Source organism: Macroventuria anomochaeta (genome assembly GCF_010093625.1).
Source record: "Macroventuria anomochaeta strain CBS 525.71 unplaced genomic scaffold BU25scaffold_12, whole genome shotgun sequence".
In the NCBI taxonomy this organism is placed as follows: domain Eukaryota; kingdom Fungi; phylum Ascomycota; class Dothideomycetes; order Pleosporales; family Didymellaceae; genus Macroventuria; species Macroventuria anomochaeta.
In genome coordinates this window covers 203,569-220,305 of record NW_022985373.1, presented here as the reverse complement: position 1 = coordinate 220,305, position 16,737 = coordinate 203,569, and the positions used below count along the sequence as shown (strand labels likewise).

The 16,737-nt window shown below is 53.3% G+C and overlaps 4 protein-coding genes across 4 annotated transcripts; 3 read left to right on the top strand and 1 right to left on the bottom strand.

Moving 5' to 3' along the window:
- Positions 1-313: 313 nt before the first annotated feature.
- Positions 314-988, top strand: BU25DRAFT_390469 (uncharacterized protein; the record flags this gene model as incomplete). Its single annotated transcript, XM_033704568.1, has 2 exons — positions 314-414; positions 469-988. The coding sequence occupies 2 exons, from the start codon at positions 314-316 to the stop codon at positions 962-964; spliced, it is 597 nt and encodes a 198-aa protein (XP_033562875.1). The 3' UTR covers positions 965-988.
- Positions 989-1,419: 431 nt separating this feature from the next.
- BU25DRAFT_409708 (PLC-like phosphodiesterase) lies at positions 1,420-3,285 on the top strand. The gene is made up of 2 exons (XM_033706115.1): positions 1,420-2,178; positions 2,235-3,285. The coding sequence occupies exons 1-2, from the start codon at positions 1,725-1,727 to the stop codon at positions 3,077-3,079; spliced, it is 1,299 nt and encodes a 432-aa protein (XP_033562874.1). The 5' UTR covers positions 1,420-1,724; the 3' UTR covers positions 3,080-3,285.
- A 3,418-nt stretch (positions 3,286-6,703) lies between these two features.
- Positions 6,704-10,020, bottom strand: BU25DRAFT_409706 (uncharacterized protein). Its single transcript, XM_033706114.1, has one exon. The coding sequence runs from the start codon at positions 9,651-9,653 to the stop codon at positions 7,044-7,046; it is 2,610 nt and encodes an 869-aa protein (XP_033562873.1). The 5' UTR covers positions 9,654-10,020; the 3' UTR covers positions 6,704-7,043.
- Positions 10,021-12,818: 2,798 nt separating this feature from the next.
- BU25DRAFT_365489 (WD40 repeat-like protein) lies at positions 12,819-16,733 on the top strand. The gene is made up of 3 exons (XM_033703817.1): positions 12,819-13,573; positions 13,666-16,284; positions 16,338-16,733. The coding sequence occupies exons 1-3, from the start codon at positions 13,268-13,270 to the stop codon at positions 16,470-16,472; spliced, it is 3,060 nt and encodes a 1,019-aa protein (XP_033562872.1). The 5' UTR covers positions 12,819-13,267; the 3' UTR covers positions 16,473-16,733.
- The last annotated feature ends 4 nt before the right edge of the window (positions 16,734-16,737 follow it).

Below are 16,737 nucleotides of genomic sequence, written 5' to 3'. Positions count from 1 at the left end.
GAGGCTCGAGGGCGTCGTGTCGAGAAGGAGCGTGCCTTCCCAAAACGATCCATCCAGCCCTCACCTCATCACCTCGCCACCTCACCGAGTGGCCACGAAGCTTCAACAAACACGCCATCGCAGTTACGCTTCGAGAATGGCGCGTCGAAGCGCTCAATCAGCAGCTCAGCCTGCGAACAGCCAGAGCAGTACCTCCGACGTCGAGGGCGATGAAAGCCAGTGAGTGTTCACCTGAGACCATGCAGTAATGTAGCAAAGGACCTTGCTCATGCGACACGCCAGGCGAGTGCTCGCACTGAGCTCACTTCTCCAGATGCCCAAGACCAATCACAAGGAGCTTCAGGACTTCAAGGCTAAAGTGGCGGCCGACCAGCAAGAGTTGAAGGCACTGCTTGAACAGCGAATGCGGCAGGCGTGAGTCTGCATGCTATCATGCACACTTGGACTCGACAAATCTGACCCTTGTAGTGAAGAGGCGTCCGTGCGCCGCCGCAACGAACTCACCAAAGCCATCCTCGACGCCCTTCAGACACCGAATCGTCCTGTACAAGGCGCCCCTCCCACCCTCGGCGACACAAAGATCGCTAGAAACGCCGTCTTCAAGTCTGTTGCTCACGTCCTCACGGCATCAGAGCACCTCGTTGGCGGATACGACAGGCTGGACAAGATGATTGTGAGCATGCGAGATGCAGAGCCTGAGGGTGTTGCAGAGGCATGGACTGAAGATATCGAGAAGACGGCGCGACTTCTGAAGATTGGGGCTGAGACTGCAATCACGAACGTGAAGAAAGTGCTGGGTGCAGATGTCGAGATTGATGGTATGGGGGAGACAAGGGAGGAGGGCGAGAGAATGGACGCAGTTGAGAAGATGGAGTTGAACTATGAGTTGCAGAAGAGTCTGCAGTATGCTGAGAGGGGCGTGAGGAAGATGGTCAAGAGCTTGCCTCAGGATGAGGGACGTTAGAAGAATCTGCTAGGGCTGTTACATCAGACATATTCTCAGATAGAGCTGTGTGAGAGATTCATCTAGAAACTGTTCATGACTCGCTGCCGCGGATGTTACGAAGCACTCGACGGCTCGGTCCATGACCCCACTGATGTGCTCCAGGGTGAGATCTGGTTAGCGTTCCTGACACACAAACCACGCACAATAACTCGCCCCTTTGACACATCCCTTGAGCACCCTCGATGGAGTCGCACAAGTATCATATTCTCGTTCACCTGTGGACTTTGTGGCCACCAAATTCTATGTTGTAGGGTCTCGTACTCGCTCCCGGGGCGCAGCGGCAGACGACGTTGAGATTTCGCAAGCCAATTGCGTCACACCTCGGTCCACTAGCCAAGGCGGATGCCGGAAACATCAGACAAGGGATCTCTACACGACCTGTTGGTCTTGAATGTTATTTTAGGCGGTTAGTACAGGTCAATTGCACGCTTGACAAGATACAGAACTAAACCACCGCTCAGGACGACTAAGCTTTCACGCCAACCTCCAGTGGCGCTTCCCCAGCAATCCGGGGTCAACGCGCCGTCCAACATGCCGTCATCGCGCCTGCCAGTGACAGACGCTAGAAATGACGGGAGAACGTCTGGGGCGCCGTTTTCAACCTCAGATCTCCATCATCGAGATACCCAAGCTCAATATCGACTAAGCGCCCGTATCGCTTGAGCGCTCGGTGACCAGGAAGCTTGCCATTCATTCAACATCACCAATACCGGTCCTCATGATTTCTCCTACGATACCTCTACTACTCTGGACCACTTTTTCGCCATGTGTGTCCGCACAGTTATCCTCGATCCTATCATCGCTCTCCCTCACACCAGTACCTAGCAGTCTCGTAACCGAAGTTACACCCGAATCCTCCTTTGCATCTTTATCCGTATCACGCAATACTAGTACAACAGCATTTCGTTCGTCGACAACAGAGGAAGTGATTGGCATAACAGGCGTTGCTCCAACTGCATCCGGGAATGCCACCGCGACAACCTCCATCACGGCTCGCTCACGCCCCACACAAAATACAACATCCTGCAATGGACATCCGGAGTTCTGTAACAGGCGTTTCTCAAACGTCTCCATGGTTGTCGCTCACAACAGTCCATTTGTGAGGCCGCATAACGCCGCCAGTAATCAGGTACTCGAGGTAGAAACCCAGCTCAATGATGGAATTCGAGGATGTACGTACAGAAATGTATGAAGCATTAGGTTCGAAAGGCTGACTTGAGTTTTCTAGTGCAATTCGAGACACAAAGACCGAACTCTTCGAGTGCGATTCGTCTCTGCCATACTTCTTGCGATCTCCTCGATGCCGGAACACTCGAGTCGTACCTCACAACCGTAAGAGAATGGCTCGGTGACCACCCGTACGAGGTCATCTCGATTATCATGGGCAACAACAACGGTCAGGACACTCGCAATGCCGCCACAGACTACATCGAGCCCTTCCAAAACTCCGGCATTCTGGAGTACGTTTGGACACCGTCCGCCAGAAACCTGAACTTGACTGAGTGGCCGACACTATCCGAAATGATCCTCAAGAACGAGCGCGTCGTCGTGCTGATCGATTACAACGCCGACCAAGATGCCGTCCCTTGGCTGCTCAGCGAATTTGACTATCAGTGGGAAACACCCTTCTCGCCCACCGACCCATCGTTTCCCTGCACTCAGCAGCGCCCACCCAAGCAGGCTGAAGAAGTCTCTCGCAACCGCATGTACATGCTCAACCACAATCTCAACGTCGAGATTGCTGTTGCAGGGATAAGCATCCTTGTACCGGCATATGGCCTTCTGGACCAGGTCAATGCTGCATCTGGAAATGGCAGTCTGGGTCTGAACATCCAGGGCTGCGAAGAGATGTGGGGTCGTCCACCGAACTGGCTGCTCGTCGATTACTACAACTTTGGCAACTTTAACGGATCTGTCTTTCAAGTTGCGGCGACGGCCAATGGTGTCTCGTACAATCACGATTTATGCTGTGGTGAGCTGCGCAGAACGAGTGGGTCAAGTGCACTCAGTTTGAATAGCTCATGGCTCGTCGCTGCTGTTGGCATCACGATTGCAGCTGTGATGCGATTGTAAACCACAAGGTCTGCTGTTGTGTTGGTTCTCACTATTTCTTTCGTTGTTTGTTCGCTTTGAATATTGTTCCAACATAGACGTTACTTGTTGTTCATCGTCGCAGGCATTTTGGTTACGAGCGTGGGAAGTAAAAGGTGTTGGTTGGCGTCATCTTGCACAGTTCTTGTCATCGTTTCGCTTGTTCATTGCTACTTCCTCGAGTCATCAATCACATTTTTACCCTCTTCAATTGCTCTGCTTGCTCGAAGTCACTGACCTTGGTGTGTCACCAAACCACATCAGATACGTATAACCACTGCCACCCTCGAGCGGTGCCCTGGCAAGCCATAGGGAAGACAGTGTTGTCGCTGCATGGCGGCAGCGGCTTGCAAAGCCCTGAAGGTCGCCATGGTGCTTCACTTGGACGAGGTACTCACGTGAAGTGGACTGTCTTCTTTCTTGGCGGCAGCAACCATGGCCGGTTTATATACACCCTTCACACCCGCCCCATACTTCTTCTTTTCCGCCACCTCACCCTTTCGACACCATGGTGCACTGTTCGGAGTGTCCAACATGCGTCATTGTCCTGCCAGATGCTTATTTTCTGCGGATTACCAACCTCTCCGGCAGCAAGAATTATTATTTTTGCACTGACGGAATTAGTGTTTCAGCATGCATGTACCCTTTTTTCTAGTGTGCAGGTCCTTATTCCTACCCTACACAACCGCTCCCATTGGAAAGATGATCGCGCCTGCTATATCTCAGCATTTGCTATGACTGCAAATGCTTACAACGGGAACGTGTAGTCAATCACAGCTGCCCATTTGTCAATGGTCTGTGAGGGTTTCCAATCTACTCCACTGCGAGTTTACGTGTCTTGTAAGGGCATCAATATCTCAGGTCTCCATTGCAGCGACAAAAATGGGCCTGTTCACATATGATTTGATTCTCGTGCTGCTCACAAACAAACCGACCTGGTCATCTTCGACCTGTTGCTTGCTTAACGAGTCACCAAATTCATATTGTTAGCAAACAACACGATGTACATGTCGATTCGCAATTCAGTCTTTCCAGCACTTGGATTTAGCATAAGTCGAATTTCCATAATATCGAGAGTCGAGGGCTTGCATGTGGTCCCCGGCGTGAGCCACCTTGATGCTTTCCTTCACTGGACTCGCGCTGTCCCATGTTCTTCCCTTCCGGATCGCCCCACGCGGATACAAATATTATCTGCACCTGCTTGATGCCTCTCTTCTTTTCGTACGATCGGACCACCACAACCTCTTTCTTTTTTTGAACGCAACCTCAGTCACAATGTCTTATATGTACACGCGTATATCGGTGCTTTCCAAATGTATGCCCCCACCCTGTCTTAGTACACAATTAAAGAGCTTAGATCTGATTGGCTGGCGCGTGTGTTTGCGGCTACATTAACAGTATACGTACCCTAGATATGTGGGGCAGTGGTGTAGTCCATGACGTAGAGCACACCTGCAGCTCCCGTGAGAGGCTGTAAACACCTGGGTCAGGGTCTGACACCTGGTACCAGGTAGTGCTTCACGGTACCTGTTGTAGAGTAGCCAATAAGATACAGGCGCTTGGCTTCTGTACCAATTCTGGGTGGGTGCATACACTCCATTAATTGTTGTAAGTCATCTCCGCTATGCCGCCAAACGCGAAGAAGGGAAACTGATGAATTGTTTCCTTACGATCATGCTACAATGGCCACCAAAGGACAGAAGACTGGGGTCCATTAGCGGAGCAGAGCTCGCCGACTACAACTGAATGATGGTTCATCCGAGAGGTCATTTCAGGGAGATCGCCGGCAGCACAGAATCTTGTATCGTCTGCGCACTGGGCCCTCACATCTGCGGTACGGGAATAAGATGCTTATATTCATAGGAACAGCATCCGATTCAACATCATGATGGAAAATAATTGATTGAAGTACAAGTTTGTCGCAGTCGTAGTAGATGGTGTTATTGACAACCCCTTAAGTTCCACCGTGACGTATAAGTTCTGCATATTGTAAACCTCCAAGCCTCACTTACGCATTAAACACAGATATGCCATGAACCTATCAAAATGCAATTCTACACCACTTCCATCATCGCAGCAATGCTGCCCTTCTCATCAGCCTATGTTCTCCCCGCTCTGAAACATCACACAAATGATACGAAGACTGGAATTGCATACCCAAAACCCACTGGGAACCCCCAGGCTACGACTACGCTCATTACTGTGTTCAAGCCAGCCGCTGTCGAGATAGAGACATCTGCACTCAGGCTAGAGAAGCGCAAATGTGTCAATTGCTCTCAAACGTGCAATATGTCAGTTCAAAGGTATGTAGATTTCGAATGTTTTCAGCACGGTGCAAGTCAGCCCTTCATACATATATGAACAGAGGCTGATCGAGAGCAGGAACTGGTGGAAGATGTCCGTTGGCTTACGTTTTGCACTCGAGCCACAGCAGCCAGCCACGACTTCGACTATGCCTTTGGCTTCACATCATCTTGTAGGGACCGTAGGTACTTCTTCGGCAAGCACGTCTGCCGTGAGTGTTGAGTATTCACAGATTGCCAGGATCGAGCCATCGACACCGGTCAAGGCTACTGCTCTCGCTGAACCGCTCGAGAAGAGAAAGTGCGTCCACTGTGCTGAGTTCTGCGCTATGGTGGTTGATGGCTGTGTCCAGTTTGGATGCTTTGAGAATGGTGTAAGCTCCTGACAAAGATAACATCTCATTGGTGACCACGAGCTTATGGGAGACAGCCTAAGGCGCGGGAGGTTTGTTGGTAGATGAGAATGCGTCTGGTGGAGGTATTTAGTGAGCCGGAAATATCTAACAGCCGAGCCAAAACCCTCGAGAAGATAGAAGGATAGAGGAGAAATTGGGAAGTTGCGGAGGCACATCACAATCTGTTCAGGTTGAAGTCAGCTTGAGGGGATTGACTGCCTCGACTCCAAACTACCCCGTGCAAGGGCCTACTCACATTTTCGTTGTACAACCTCAGTTCAGCCTCTTTCTCAACCTAGCCATACTTTCACCTCGAACCGACAATGTCCGTTCCCGATCTTCGCACCAATGGCCCATCCATGCTCGCACCTTCGTCCGACCGTACCTCATCCTCGCCGTCGCTACGCCCCTTCCACCGTCTCGTTCAGACCCGCCAACATCCCAAAGCAGAAGCACAATGTCCGAGAAGTTGGGTTACCCCTGCCATCAATTTTTTTTTGTTCCATCACCACGGATGCGCTGGCCTGATTGTGTCTGATAGTCGTTCCGACGTTGTGAATACCGGGTAGCGTAGTTACCGGACATTGGAAGTGCAGCGTAGACGCTACCGGAGCGTTAAGGGTGGTGTCGGTGCACGCTTCGTACGAAAAACAAAGCGGACGGTCTCAGGCGAAAACCCATGATCCATGAACGCACCGTCTGTGCATATGCAGGTCGTTGAACTGACACGTGAGCCAATGTTGCACGACTTTGGTGCTGGGCCCTGGCAACGTGGAGTAAACACGCGAGAACAAAACGCGATTAAAATCGGGTTTGGAGGTATTTGGGGTCTTCGGGGGTATGATAAGCGCTGTGGCGGAGATTTAGATTGCAAGCACTAGACGTGGAGTGGGTCAAGATAATAGCATCAATGTTCCACAGCTTGGATGGACTGGGCTTGCATGCATTGTCTAAACACTATGACTACAATCGACAATCGTGCCGAGGTAAAGGACAGACGCAATGAAACCATGAACAACATGACGTGCGTGCCAATAGATATGAAAAGTGACAAAACGAGACTCGTTGCGCGCGCTGCGACTTATAAGATAGTGTCTAGACAGACAAGGAAATGGTGAAATAATACAAGATATAGTAGATGAACTGCTAGATCGAAGAATGTAAGGAAGTTGTGATGATGCCGCCCAATGTCGTGAGAATATGCGCATCGAGATCGTTTACAGGTGGAGCGGTAGCGATGTTGCTGTCTCAGTAGGTGCCGCCAAGGCTGCCCCAAGCAGCAAGCACATCATCGCTCACACTATCCCTCCCCTTACTCCTGGTCATGCTCGCCACACTGCTGCCCCTAGAAGCATACCTGGAGCGTTCACGCCCAATCAACAGGCTCGGTGCGTTCATGCTCGAAGCATTTGAGCGCGAAGACGCGTTGCTCACTACACTGCTTTGCCTGCTACACTGCCCGAGTGCAACAGCGAGCGCACTCCTACGCTTGGAACTGCGCTCTGGTACAGCTGGCAGCGGCATCGTCGGCTCGACAATGCTCGGCGCACGCGACGAGAGGCTTGCTTCGGAGACAGGAGCGAGGTCCTTCGCACCAAACGTGGGAGGGAGCGGGAAGCTCATCTCTGTGCCAGATGATGCTGTGCGGCGACGCTGGTGGGTTGACTCCATAGTTTCGAGAGACTTGGCGGCTTTGATGATGTGGACTGGGAGGTCGTTGTCGAGAACGGCAACTTCCTCATTATCGGCACTGGTATCGCTGCTGGCGATCTTGACATTGTCGTGTGTTTCGCCCATGCAAGGACCGGGAGTGATGGGTGAAGGGAGAGGTGAGACGTGGCCGATGGTTGTTGGGGACGTGAGGCTTGCGGTATGGGAAGGCGAGATCAGAGGGAAGGGGTCCAAGGGGGAGAAAGCGCCGGGCGTGGGAATGTGGTGCGGTAGCGAGCCTCGTGCGACGGGGAAGTTGAAGCCTCGAGCGACAGGGAAGTTGAAGCCTTCGCTGTCACTGACTGAACTGTCGCGGAGGGTGCTGGTCATGTTTGCGTCGTGGCTGGTTTTGGCGGATCTGCCGCGAGGTGGTGGTGTCAGGTGTGCTGACGAGGTCGAGGATGCAGCTAACGGTTTTCGCTTCGACTTCATCTCCACTACCCGAACAGGGCTGGCTACTTGTGTCTCTGCTGCCAGAAAGGCTGATGGCCGACCAGTCTTTTGCAGCGCCTCGAGAGCCTTCTGTCGCTGATCCTCCTGCTCGATGTAGGCCTTGCTCATGCTTGTCGAGCTCTGCTTCGCCATTGAGGCACGCTTCTTGCGCATCAGCTCCAAGAGCGCTTCTTCCTCAGGGGTGACTGCCATCATTTTGCGTTCTGCCGCAAGCGATCGGGGCTGAGGTTCACCAGCTGAGGTACATGTGCTGCGTATGCTGTATGCTGACGAAGAAGGCGGTGCGTGTGCAGCTGTTCTCAGGCGATCGTCTTCATCCTCAAGTATGACAGAAGGTTGTCGTATATGGCTAGAGCGTCTGCTGCCGCTGTAGTTGCTGACTCTCGAGAAGTTGGGCGGGGAGAACGGCTCCGGAGTGTACATGATGTCTATCGTAGCAGCGCTTGTCGAGGTCGACATTATGCTCATCTTGCGCTCCGAGAGGTTCCGATTCGATCGGACTTCGAAAGCCTGCGCTTGGCCAAAAATGATCTCGCCTGCATCATCATCCATGTTCAGACTCTTCCGAACTGCAAAGTTACGAAGGGCACGTCGATCATCGTCGTATTCATCCTCGGATGATGAGAAGGACAGGCAGCTCGAATCCTGAAGGTTGTGTTTCGACATCGTCGACTCTTTTGTCTTGGTGGAGTTCTGCGTGTGTAAAGAGAATTGACTTGGTGAGGTCAGTCCATTGATATCGATCATGTCCTCGTGTGAGAACGTATCGCTGCTAAACCCTGAAATCGACTTCTGTGCCAGCAGGGCGGGATGTGGGGCTGCAGTATCTGGGTATATACCGCTGAGTGAGGTCTTGCGTAGGGGTATTTTGGGTGTGTTGCTCGGTCGCCGTGCTTGTGGGGCATGTACTGGCGCTCTTGCTTCCTCTACTGCTTCGTCACTGTCCTCGTCAAGTGCATCAAACCAGTGCTGCACACCCTTCGGGGGTCTGCGGACGTGCACTTTGGCGTTGTCGTACTCGTCACGTCTGAACAGTCGTTTCGGAGAGCTCGGCATAGGCGGCGCATGCTTGGCCAACTTTGCGTGTCCCTGTGGCGCTGGCGTAGGTTCTCTGGTTATAGGCTGCGCAAAGTACTCGGAGCTCATCGACATAGCAGCTGGCGAGTTGACCATCTTGGTGGGCGAGAGTAGCGGATTTGAGTAGTTCTGGCCGTCTCCAGCTCTCGGTTTGGGAAATAGCTTCGAGAGATCTAATCGTGCAGGCTTGCTCTTGCGGTGCTCTCGCCTCGCTGAGTCCATCGTTGGCGATACTGGACTGGCTTCATGGCTATTGTAGGTGTAGCCATGTCCACCTGTGACTACCTGAGGCTTCCCTCTCCTCAATGCCATGTCACGGACCGCGGAGTTGGACGTCTGCTGCGAGATGGAGAGCGGCGAGCATGTTGCGTCGTAGTGCGAACGCGTGGTGGAGCTTGATGTCTGCGGCTGGAGACGATAGCTGGCGGAGCTGTTGTCTGAGCCCCGCCGTGTCGTCCCGCCGTTGGTGTTCCCCAGGGTGATTGACGCCGGGTGTTTCGACATGGCGGGCCGTTTGGTGTATTCGGTTGCAGTTGCCGACGCCCTGTCGTCGTACTCGTCACCGTACCTGGTCCCGGACGAGACAGTGATGGTCGTGTAGGCTGGGCTCGCAGGCATGTTGGACGTCTGGCGGGACTGTGTGCGGAACATTGGTGATTCCGAGGTGCCCAGCACACGGTGTGCTTTACTTGTGGGTTCTTCGAGGTGCGAGGGCCATTGCTGGGCTGAGGGCTGGGGTGCACTGGGGCTGGCCGCGCTTTCTTTTGTCTGCTGCGAACGGCGCCCGGGTATGGGAAAGGAGAACTTGGGACCGCGGGAGCGCCCCATGGTGGAAAGAAGCAAAGACTGGCCCGGATGGTGGTCTAGGTGGCGTGATCGCTCTTGGACGGGCCCGCGATTCAGCAGAGACAGTGGTATGGACTGAGTCGTGGAGGCTCCAGCTGGTATAAGGACGCGAACGACAATGTCACCGGGGGGGGGGGGGCTCAGGGTCTATCAACATACGCTGCGCTGCGCTGCATTGGGGCTCAATGGCGTCGGCAGGGCATGGCGTGTGCAGTGGTGGCAGCGATCAACGCTGGTGGAGGACATGTGCGAGGAGGGTTCGGGGGTGCGACGCTGTGCAATGGTGCAAGTGGAGAGAGCGTGGTATGGGAACGGGCTCCTGCTGCACACCAGTCTTGTTTCCGCCGCCTGTTCCCGACCGAGCTGCAGCGAGGAACCAGCGGTGGACTAGCTCAAGGGGAACTTGCAGCTAAGCAATCACAGCCATGCAGCGCGGCGGATTGGGTGCAATGGCAGAGTGTGCAAGAGCTTGTACGTAGGTGAACCAAGCTTCAAGGGCAGCGAACATGTCAGGCATGCTATCCACCGGGGCCCTCCTCTGATCGTCCAGAGTTTGCTCGACTTGTCCCACTGACGTCCCGTCCACCAAAAAATAGCACCGCATCGACTAACCCTGGCGCCATCGAAAGTGGATACGCCTCCAGCGACCTGGCCGTGCCACCCTAGCACGCGCGCCGGCCAGACTGAGACCTGACAGAAGCAGAGAACGCTGACATAATGACAACGACAACGACCTGCATTGCGCAGGAGAGGGCTGATACAAAAACGGCGATGCAGGTGCCACGAGACGTTGTTGCAGCCTCCAAACAAGCAGTACACATTTCCTCGAAACCCCTCATCAATTGGTTGCCACCTGCAAACTCGTGATCACTCTGCATCTTGTACTCCCTGCTTTCCACTCCCCGCGACTCACCCTTCGGAAGCGACGTCACACAACGACGACAATCCATAACCACAGCAACGGGTTGTCTTCACTCAGCTACACCGCAAGGGCAATTGTCGTTGTGCACATGATGCGTGCCTTGGAAGTGGAAAGTGGACATGCTGGACTGCTGGTGGATCGTGCGATCCTCGCCCCCTTCAGCTCCAGTCTGCAATGACCACTCCTGGAATGAAGCGAGATATCAATGCTCGCACATCAGGCCCGCTGATAGTCAGTTGATCGGTGAATCAACACCTTGAGCACTTGGGGCGTGCTGCAAATCCATGCTGCAAATCCATGCTGCAATTTTTGCTCATCTTTTCCAGTTCCTATCGTGAGGGGGTCCTTGCTTCCAAATATGTGCTTCATCTCGTCTTGTATCGTGCACGCAACTAGCCCACATCGGCGACCACGCAAACTTTGAGATGCCCATCTTTCCCTCGACCCTAAGGAGTAGCACCGTGATAACACATCCCAATTCCCCGTCCTTGGTACTCAAAACGTTGTCGACAGCGGAGCTTTATCAAAGCTTTTCGGCCGAACATATCAAGCGTACTTACTACAAGGCCAACGCCGGCGACCTGGCGCCATGACTCGACACCACGCTTCGACTTCGATGTGGTCTCTGCTTCCCAACCCCGGATGCTCAATCGCGAATCTCAGGGGATGACCACATCTGATCGATGATCTAAAGGGGAGTGAAGCTGCAAGGCTGAGCATGCTGAGGGGCCTCGTTCCAAGATCTGGCTGTGCTTGCACAATATTACCAAGGCCACTATCAATTTCACGATAAAGTGATCTTCACGACGACACGAGCAGACGCTGTAAATGAGCTTCGGCTGAACTGAGGCGCCTATTTCATTCAAATGCGGGAAAGAGTACCCATCATGAACAGTGCAAAGGGCGCTGCGTCAATCACACAGAAGCAAAAGAGGCACAAACGCCCGCGCAGAATGTCAGAGGCGTCCTATCAATTACGGCACTCACAAGTAGCACTTTCGGGTGATCAATTCTGATGGAGGAGGTTCACTGGAGAGATAGAGCTTTTCCAGATCCTTCGTGGTCCCTAGAGGTGCACCTCGCATCGAAGCATATAGCCATCTCTAATGTTGATCATCCCGATCGAGTCGGCTTGCATTTCTCTGCTCGTCGTGGAAGGATTTCGAGCATAGCGTCAAGGTTATGACACCGAATCAGAGAAAATACCTAAAGGTGGCACAGATGGCCTCACCGTGCGACAACTCGATCTGATAGACCTACATTCCTTTGCTCGTCACTGGTCGAACCCTGTGACATTCAAGTGACAGGACAATTATCTTATACCTTGCGGTCGTGGCTTGGATGAGGACATGCTATGTATGGGAGCGAAGTGTGCCTCCCGCGGTAAGAGATACTCCAAAGTAGCCTTCGAGGACCCATGTACTATAGACGTGCATGATGCGTGCAAATGCCGCGTCTTGTCCAAAGCATTGCAAGTCAAGTCTCCAGATGAAGAGGGCATTAAAATGACAAGTACTGTGTCAACTCGTCTGTTTACCCGAAGATGATCCACAGCAGATCTCATGCTGCAAATTAGCCTGCGAATCTCTAGAAAATCTCAGATGCCACATCGACCCTTGTAAATGAGTGTTGGGAGAAGTCTAATACGACAGATTCTTCTCTGCAAACAAAGAATTTCCCGCCAAGGGGTGATGCTTGCTCGTCTCGCCACAAAGTGACAAAATCTGACACGGCACAGGTGGACAAATCTACGTTCGAGCCGAGACCCAACCACCACTGTCGCAGACAAACAGCACCTACTCGAGTAGATCGATAAATGAAAATAGAGACGATGACTTCTGTGAAGCTCGAGTGCCGTTAGACACTTCATGAGTGTAACTTGGGGTTGATTAATACAGCATGATTGCAGGCTAATGGTGCAGGTGGGTCCCGCCGTCCGCAAATGAGAAGGAAGAAACGCGGGAGCGGCAGGTTAAGCGTGATGCTCAAGCCAAGCCGACTCCCCACCAGCACTCCACCGCTTACCGACCCTCCGCTCTTTCATGCCCCTCCTCGACTCGCTGGACTCTTTGGTGTTTTGTGTCCTGTCCCGGAGCTCCACGCTGTTACTGACCTCCAGGAGAGTGCCGCCTCCTGTCTTACCGCTCCCTTGTCAGCGGCGACCCACAGCCCGAGGCCCATCCTCGACTAGCCACCTCTTCGCGGCTATTCACGTCCTGCGACACGAGGCTGGCGACATGCACGCGAAGCAGCAGTGAACGACTCCCCCGCGTGTTTTTGCCTTTCGAGCCTACGCCACAGCTCCACGGTCGCCTCTACACGACACCACCTCCAGAGGACATTCGGCCAGCACGGCGGCAATCCGAGCGAACGCACATATCCTTACGCCGGTCGACTTACAAACGAACGCGAGGCCGTAGGACTCTCTTCTTCATAATCCCCAAACACACTCGCTGCCCCCAACATGTCTTCGAGCAACCAGGGCCACAGCGCCCTCAGCCGGCCCAAATCGCGAGACTCACACGCCACCCTGGGCCAATTCTCGTTCGCACCGGCAACGAGAACTACTGTTGTAACCACTACATACACGACGACGACCACCCTGGCCCCCATGCGTATCAACGCCAAGAGTCTGTCTGAGCGGGACCCCAAGGAGTACCCATTAGCACAAGTCAGAGCACCGGAATCGATACGGAAGATCTACTTTGACGCTGGTGGAGAAGTCGGCCTTTTTGAAGAAGCGGACGATGCTCCCAAGAAAGCACAAGAGGTATGTAGCTAGCTGGTCCAGGGATCTGCCCTGTTTCTAAGCCGCTCGCCGCGGACGCGTTTACCGCACAAAACTGACACCTTCCCTCGTAGCACACCATCCTCCAAGAGAACCTGCGAGCCGCGAATGGCAAAATGCGAAAGGCCGACACCTTCAAGGGACCCGCAACGTTCGCATCGCCAAGCCGCACGAGGCGCCCTGTCACGAACCTCCAACCTCCAGCACTACGATCAGTCTCTGGCCGCCGGAAACGAGACCCAACAGACGACTCACCCCCACCACCGTCGATACGCGAGGCCGCTGAAATGGCAAGCCTGCAACGTCGCAGCAAGAAACCACGAATCTCCACACGGGACGAGGATACTGCACACATGGGCATTACACCTGAAGATATGGAAGATCTGGTCCCGGCCACTCCTGAGACAGAATTGGAAGGATCGCAAGCTACGAGGGTACCCATCTCGAACGACACACGGAAGCAATTGCGAGAATCAACTGCTGGTCCTTCGCACACAGAAGCCACCTCATTTGATAGCCAGGAGCCCTCGCAGTCGCAGTCGTTCTCTACGAGCGTAATCGACGGACTAGGTGCAGCGGCAACACCCCCGATTGCTGAGTCTGATATGGAGCCGCATTACCCAATCGCACGACCGACACCTATTCATCTGGATATTGCAGCCGCACAGGACGCCAGCCTACCTAGTCCGAGTTTGTCGCCTACCACGTATGCTGCGAACGCCCAGCAGAGCCTGGCTGGAGCGTCATCACTAGGTTTGGCGGCCGATTACGAATCGAACGATGTTTCCTCGCTGGACCTATCGCAGATTGGACGACCAGAAAGGATTGAAGACATGAGCCCCAATCCTCAGCTACTGACACCTACGGTCACGGGCATCCCAGATATGCTGAATGCATTTGACGCACTCCCGGAGGAGATGAAGGACTATGTCATGTACCAGATGCTGCGTCGATGCAAGAAGTCTACTCTACATTTTGTCGCCGATGTTGTTAACCCAGCTCTGAAGCGCGACTTCATTGCATCGTTACCCACGGAACTTGGCCTCGAGATCATCAGCTATCTGGACGTTCAGAGCATGTGCAGTGCTGCCCGCGTCTCGAAACACTGGCGGAAGCTCATCGATACCCACGAGACAGCTTGGAAAGAGCTTCTCGAGAAGGATGGATTTGCTTTGCCGTCAGGTGAGCTGGAACGCGCGGTACAAGAAGGATGGGGTTGGCAATTTACGGAAAACGCCGAGAGTTACGAACGCGACCTGCGAGGATCATCTACCGCGTCTCGATCAGACAACGACCATGCCACTGGCTCAGGCTCTAGCACGACCGCTGACCATGAAGGCGCCATAACCCGTTCATCGTCCACGCGCCAAAAGAGGAAAGCCATCAGCAAACATGGCGTGTCGAAGAAGCAGCGCAAGAAGGGATTGATGTCGACCAAGGCGCAATTTATGTCATACATGCTCCCTATCGAGCAGCGCGATGGACCGAACGCATATGCCAAACGGGCACAAGCCGCAATCCCGGATCCCCATCTCGGAATCCCCGGCCTACGTAACATGCACCTCTTCAAATCGCTTTATCAGCGACATCACCTCATCCGCAAGAGCTGGATGGCTGAGGACACAAAGCCAAGACATATTGCATTCCGTGCGCATCAGCGTCACGTCGTCACCTGTCTGCAGTTTGACACTGATAAGATATTGACTGGTAGTGACGATACCAACATCAATGTCTACGACACTAAGACCGGAGCTTTACGAAGTCGCCTCGAAGGACACGAGGGTGGTGTTTGGGCCCTCCAGTATGAGGGAAACACTCTGGTGTCAGGCTCCACAGATCGCTCAGTACGAGTGTGGGACATTGAGAAAGGAAGGTGCACACAAGTCTTCCAGGGCCACACTTCAACAGTCCGCTGCCTTGTGATCTTAAAGCCGACCAAAATCGGTGAAACCCTAGATGGAAAACCGATCATGATGCCCAAGGAGGAGATGATCATTACCGGGTCTCGAGACAGCACACTTCGGGTGTGGAAGCTTCCGAAGCCAGGCGACCGGAGCATCATGCAGACCGGCTCTTCGGCTGCCAACGACCTCGAAAATCCTTACTTCGTTCGTGCTCTAACTGGTCACCACCACTCTGTTCGTGCGATAGCAGCTCACGGCGACACTCTTGTCAGCGGAAGTTACGACTGCACTGTTCGCGTATGGAAAGTGTCCACCGGCGAGACCGTACAGCGTCTGCAAGGTCATACGCAGAAGGTGTACAGTGTTGTCTTGGACCACGCTCGCAATCGCTGCATCAGTGGCTCGATGGACAATCTGGTCAAGGTCTGGTCTCTTGAAACTGGTCAATGCATCTTCACCCTGGAAGGACATACTTCACTTGTCGGACTACTGGATCTCAGCCACGAGCGCCTTGTCTCCGCCGCAGCGGACAGCACTCTGCGCATTTGGGATCCTGAGAACGGGCAGTGCAAGAGCAGATTATGTGCGCATACCGGAGCTATCACCTGCTTTCAGCATGATGGGCAAAAGGTCATCTCAGGCTCAGATCGCACTCTTAAAATGTGGAATGTCAAGACCGGTGAATTCGTTCAGGACCTTTTGACAGACCTCAGCGGCGTGTGGCAAGTCAAGTTTAATGAACGTCGATGCGTCGCAGCAGTGCAGCGGAACAGCTTGACGTATATCGAGGTAAGCACATATCAGATATTGGATCTTGTCTAACAGCGCTAACTTCGCATCAGGTCTTGGACTTTGGTGCATCACGCGACGGCGTAGCCCTCAGCGAACGTGGCCGCAGAATCGTGGTCAATAACAGAGGCCATGAAATCGAAGACGTCCCAGACGCTGACATGGTCGACGCGGTCGATCAACCTTAGTGGGATGAGTGATCCCTCAACCAGTTTCTGTTCTTCAGCACGTTCTCAACCAATACCCCCACACATTTTCTTATTTAGCGGTATCGAGTATGGTACTACAGCATGGTCTGCGGGCACTTTGCCAGTTCCTTTTTTTTTTACCACACTATCCATGTTATCAGGGGTCAATGCATATGTTTTTAATGCTGTATGGGAAGGCGTTTATGTTGGGTTAGGAGGGTTATACTTGCATAGCTAGGGCGTTCTGATACCTCATCAAGGTTGC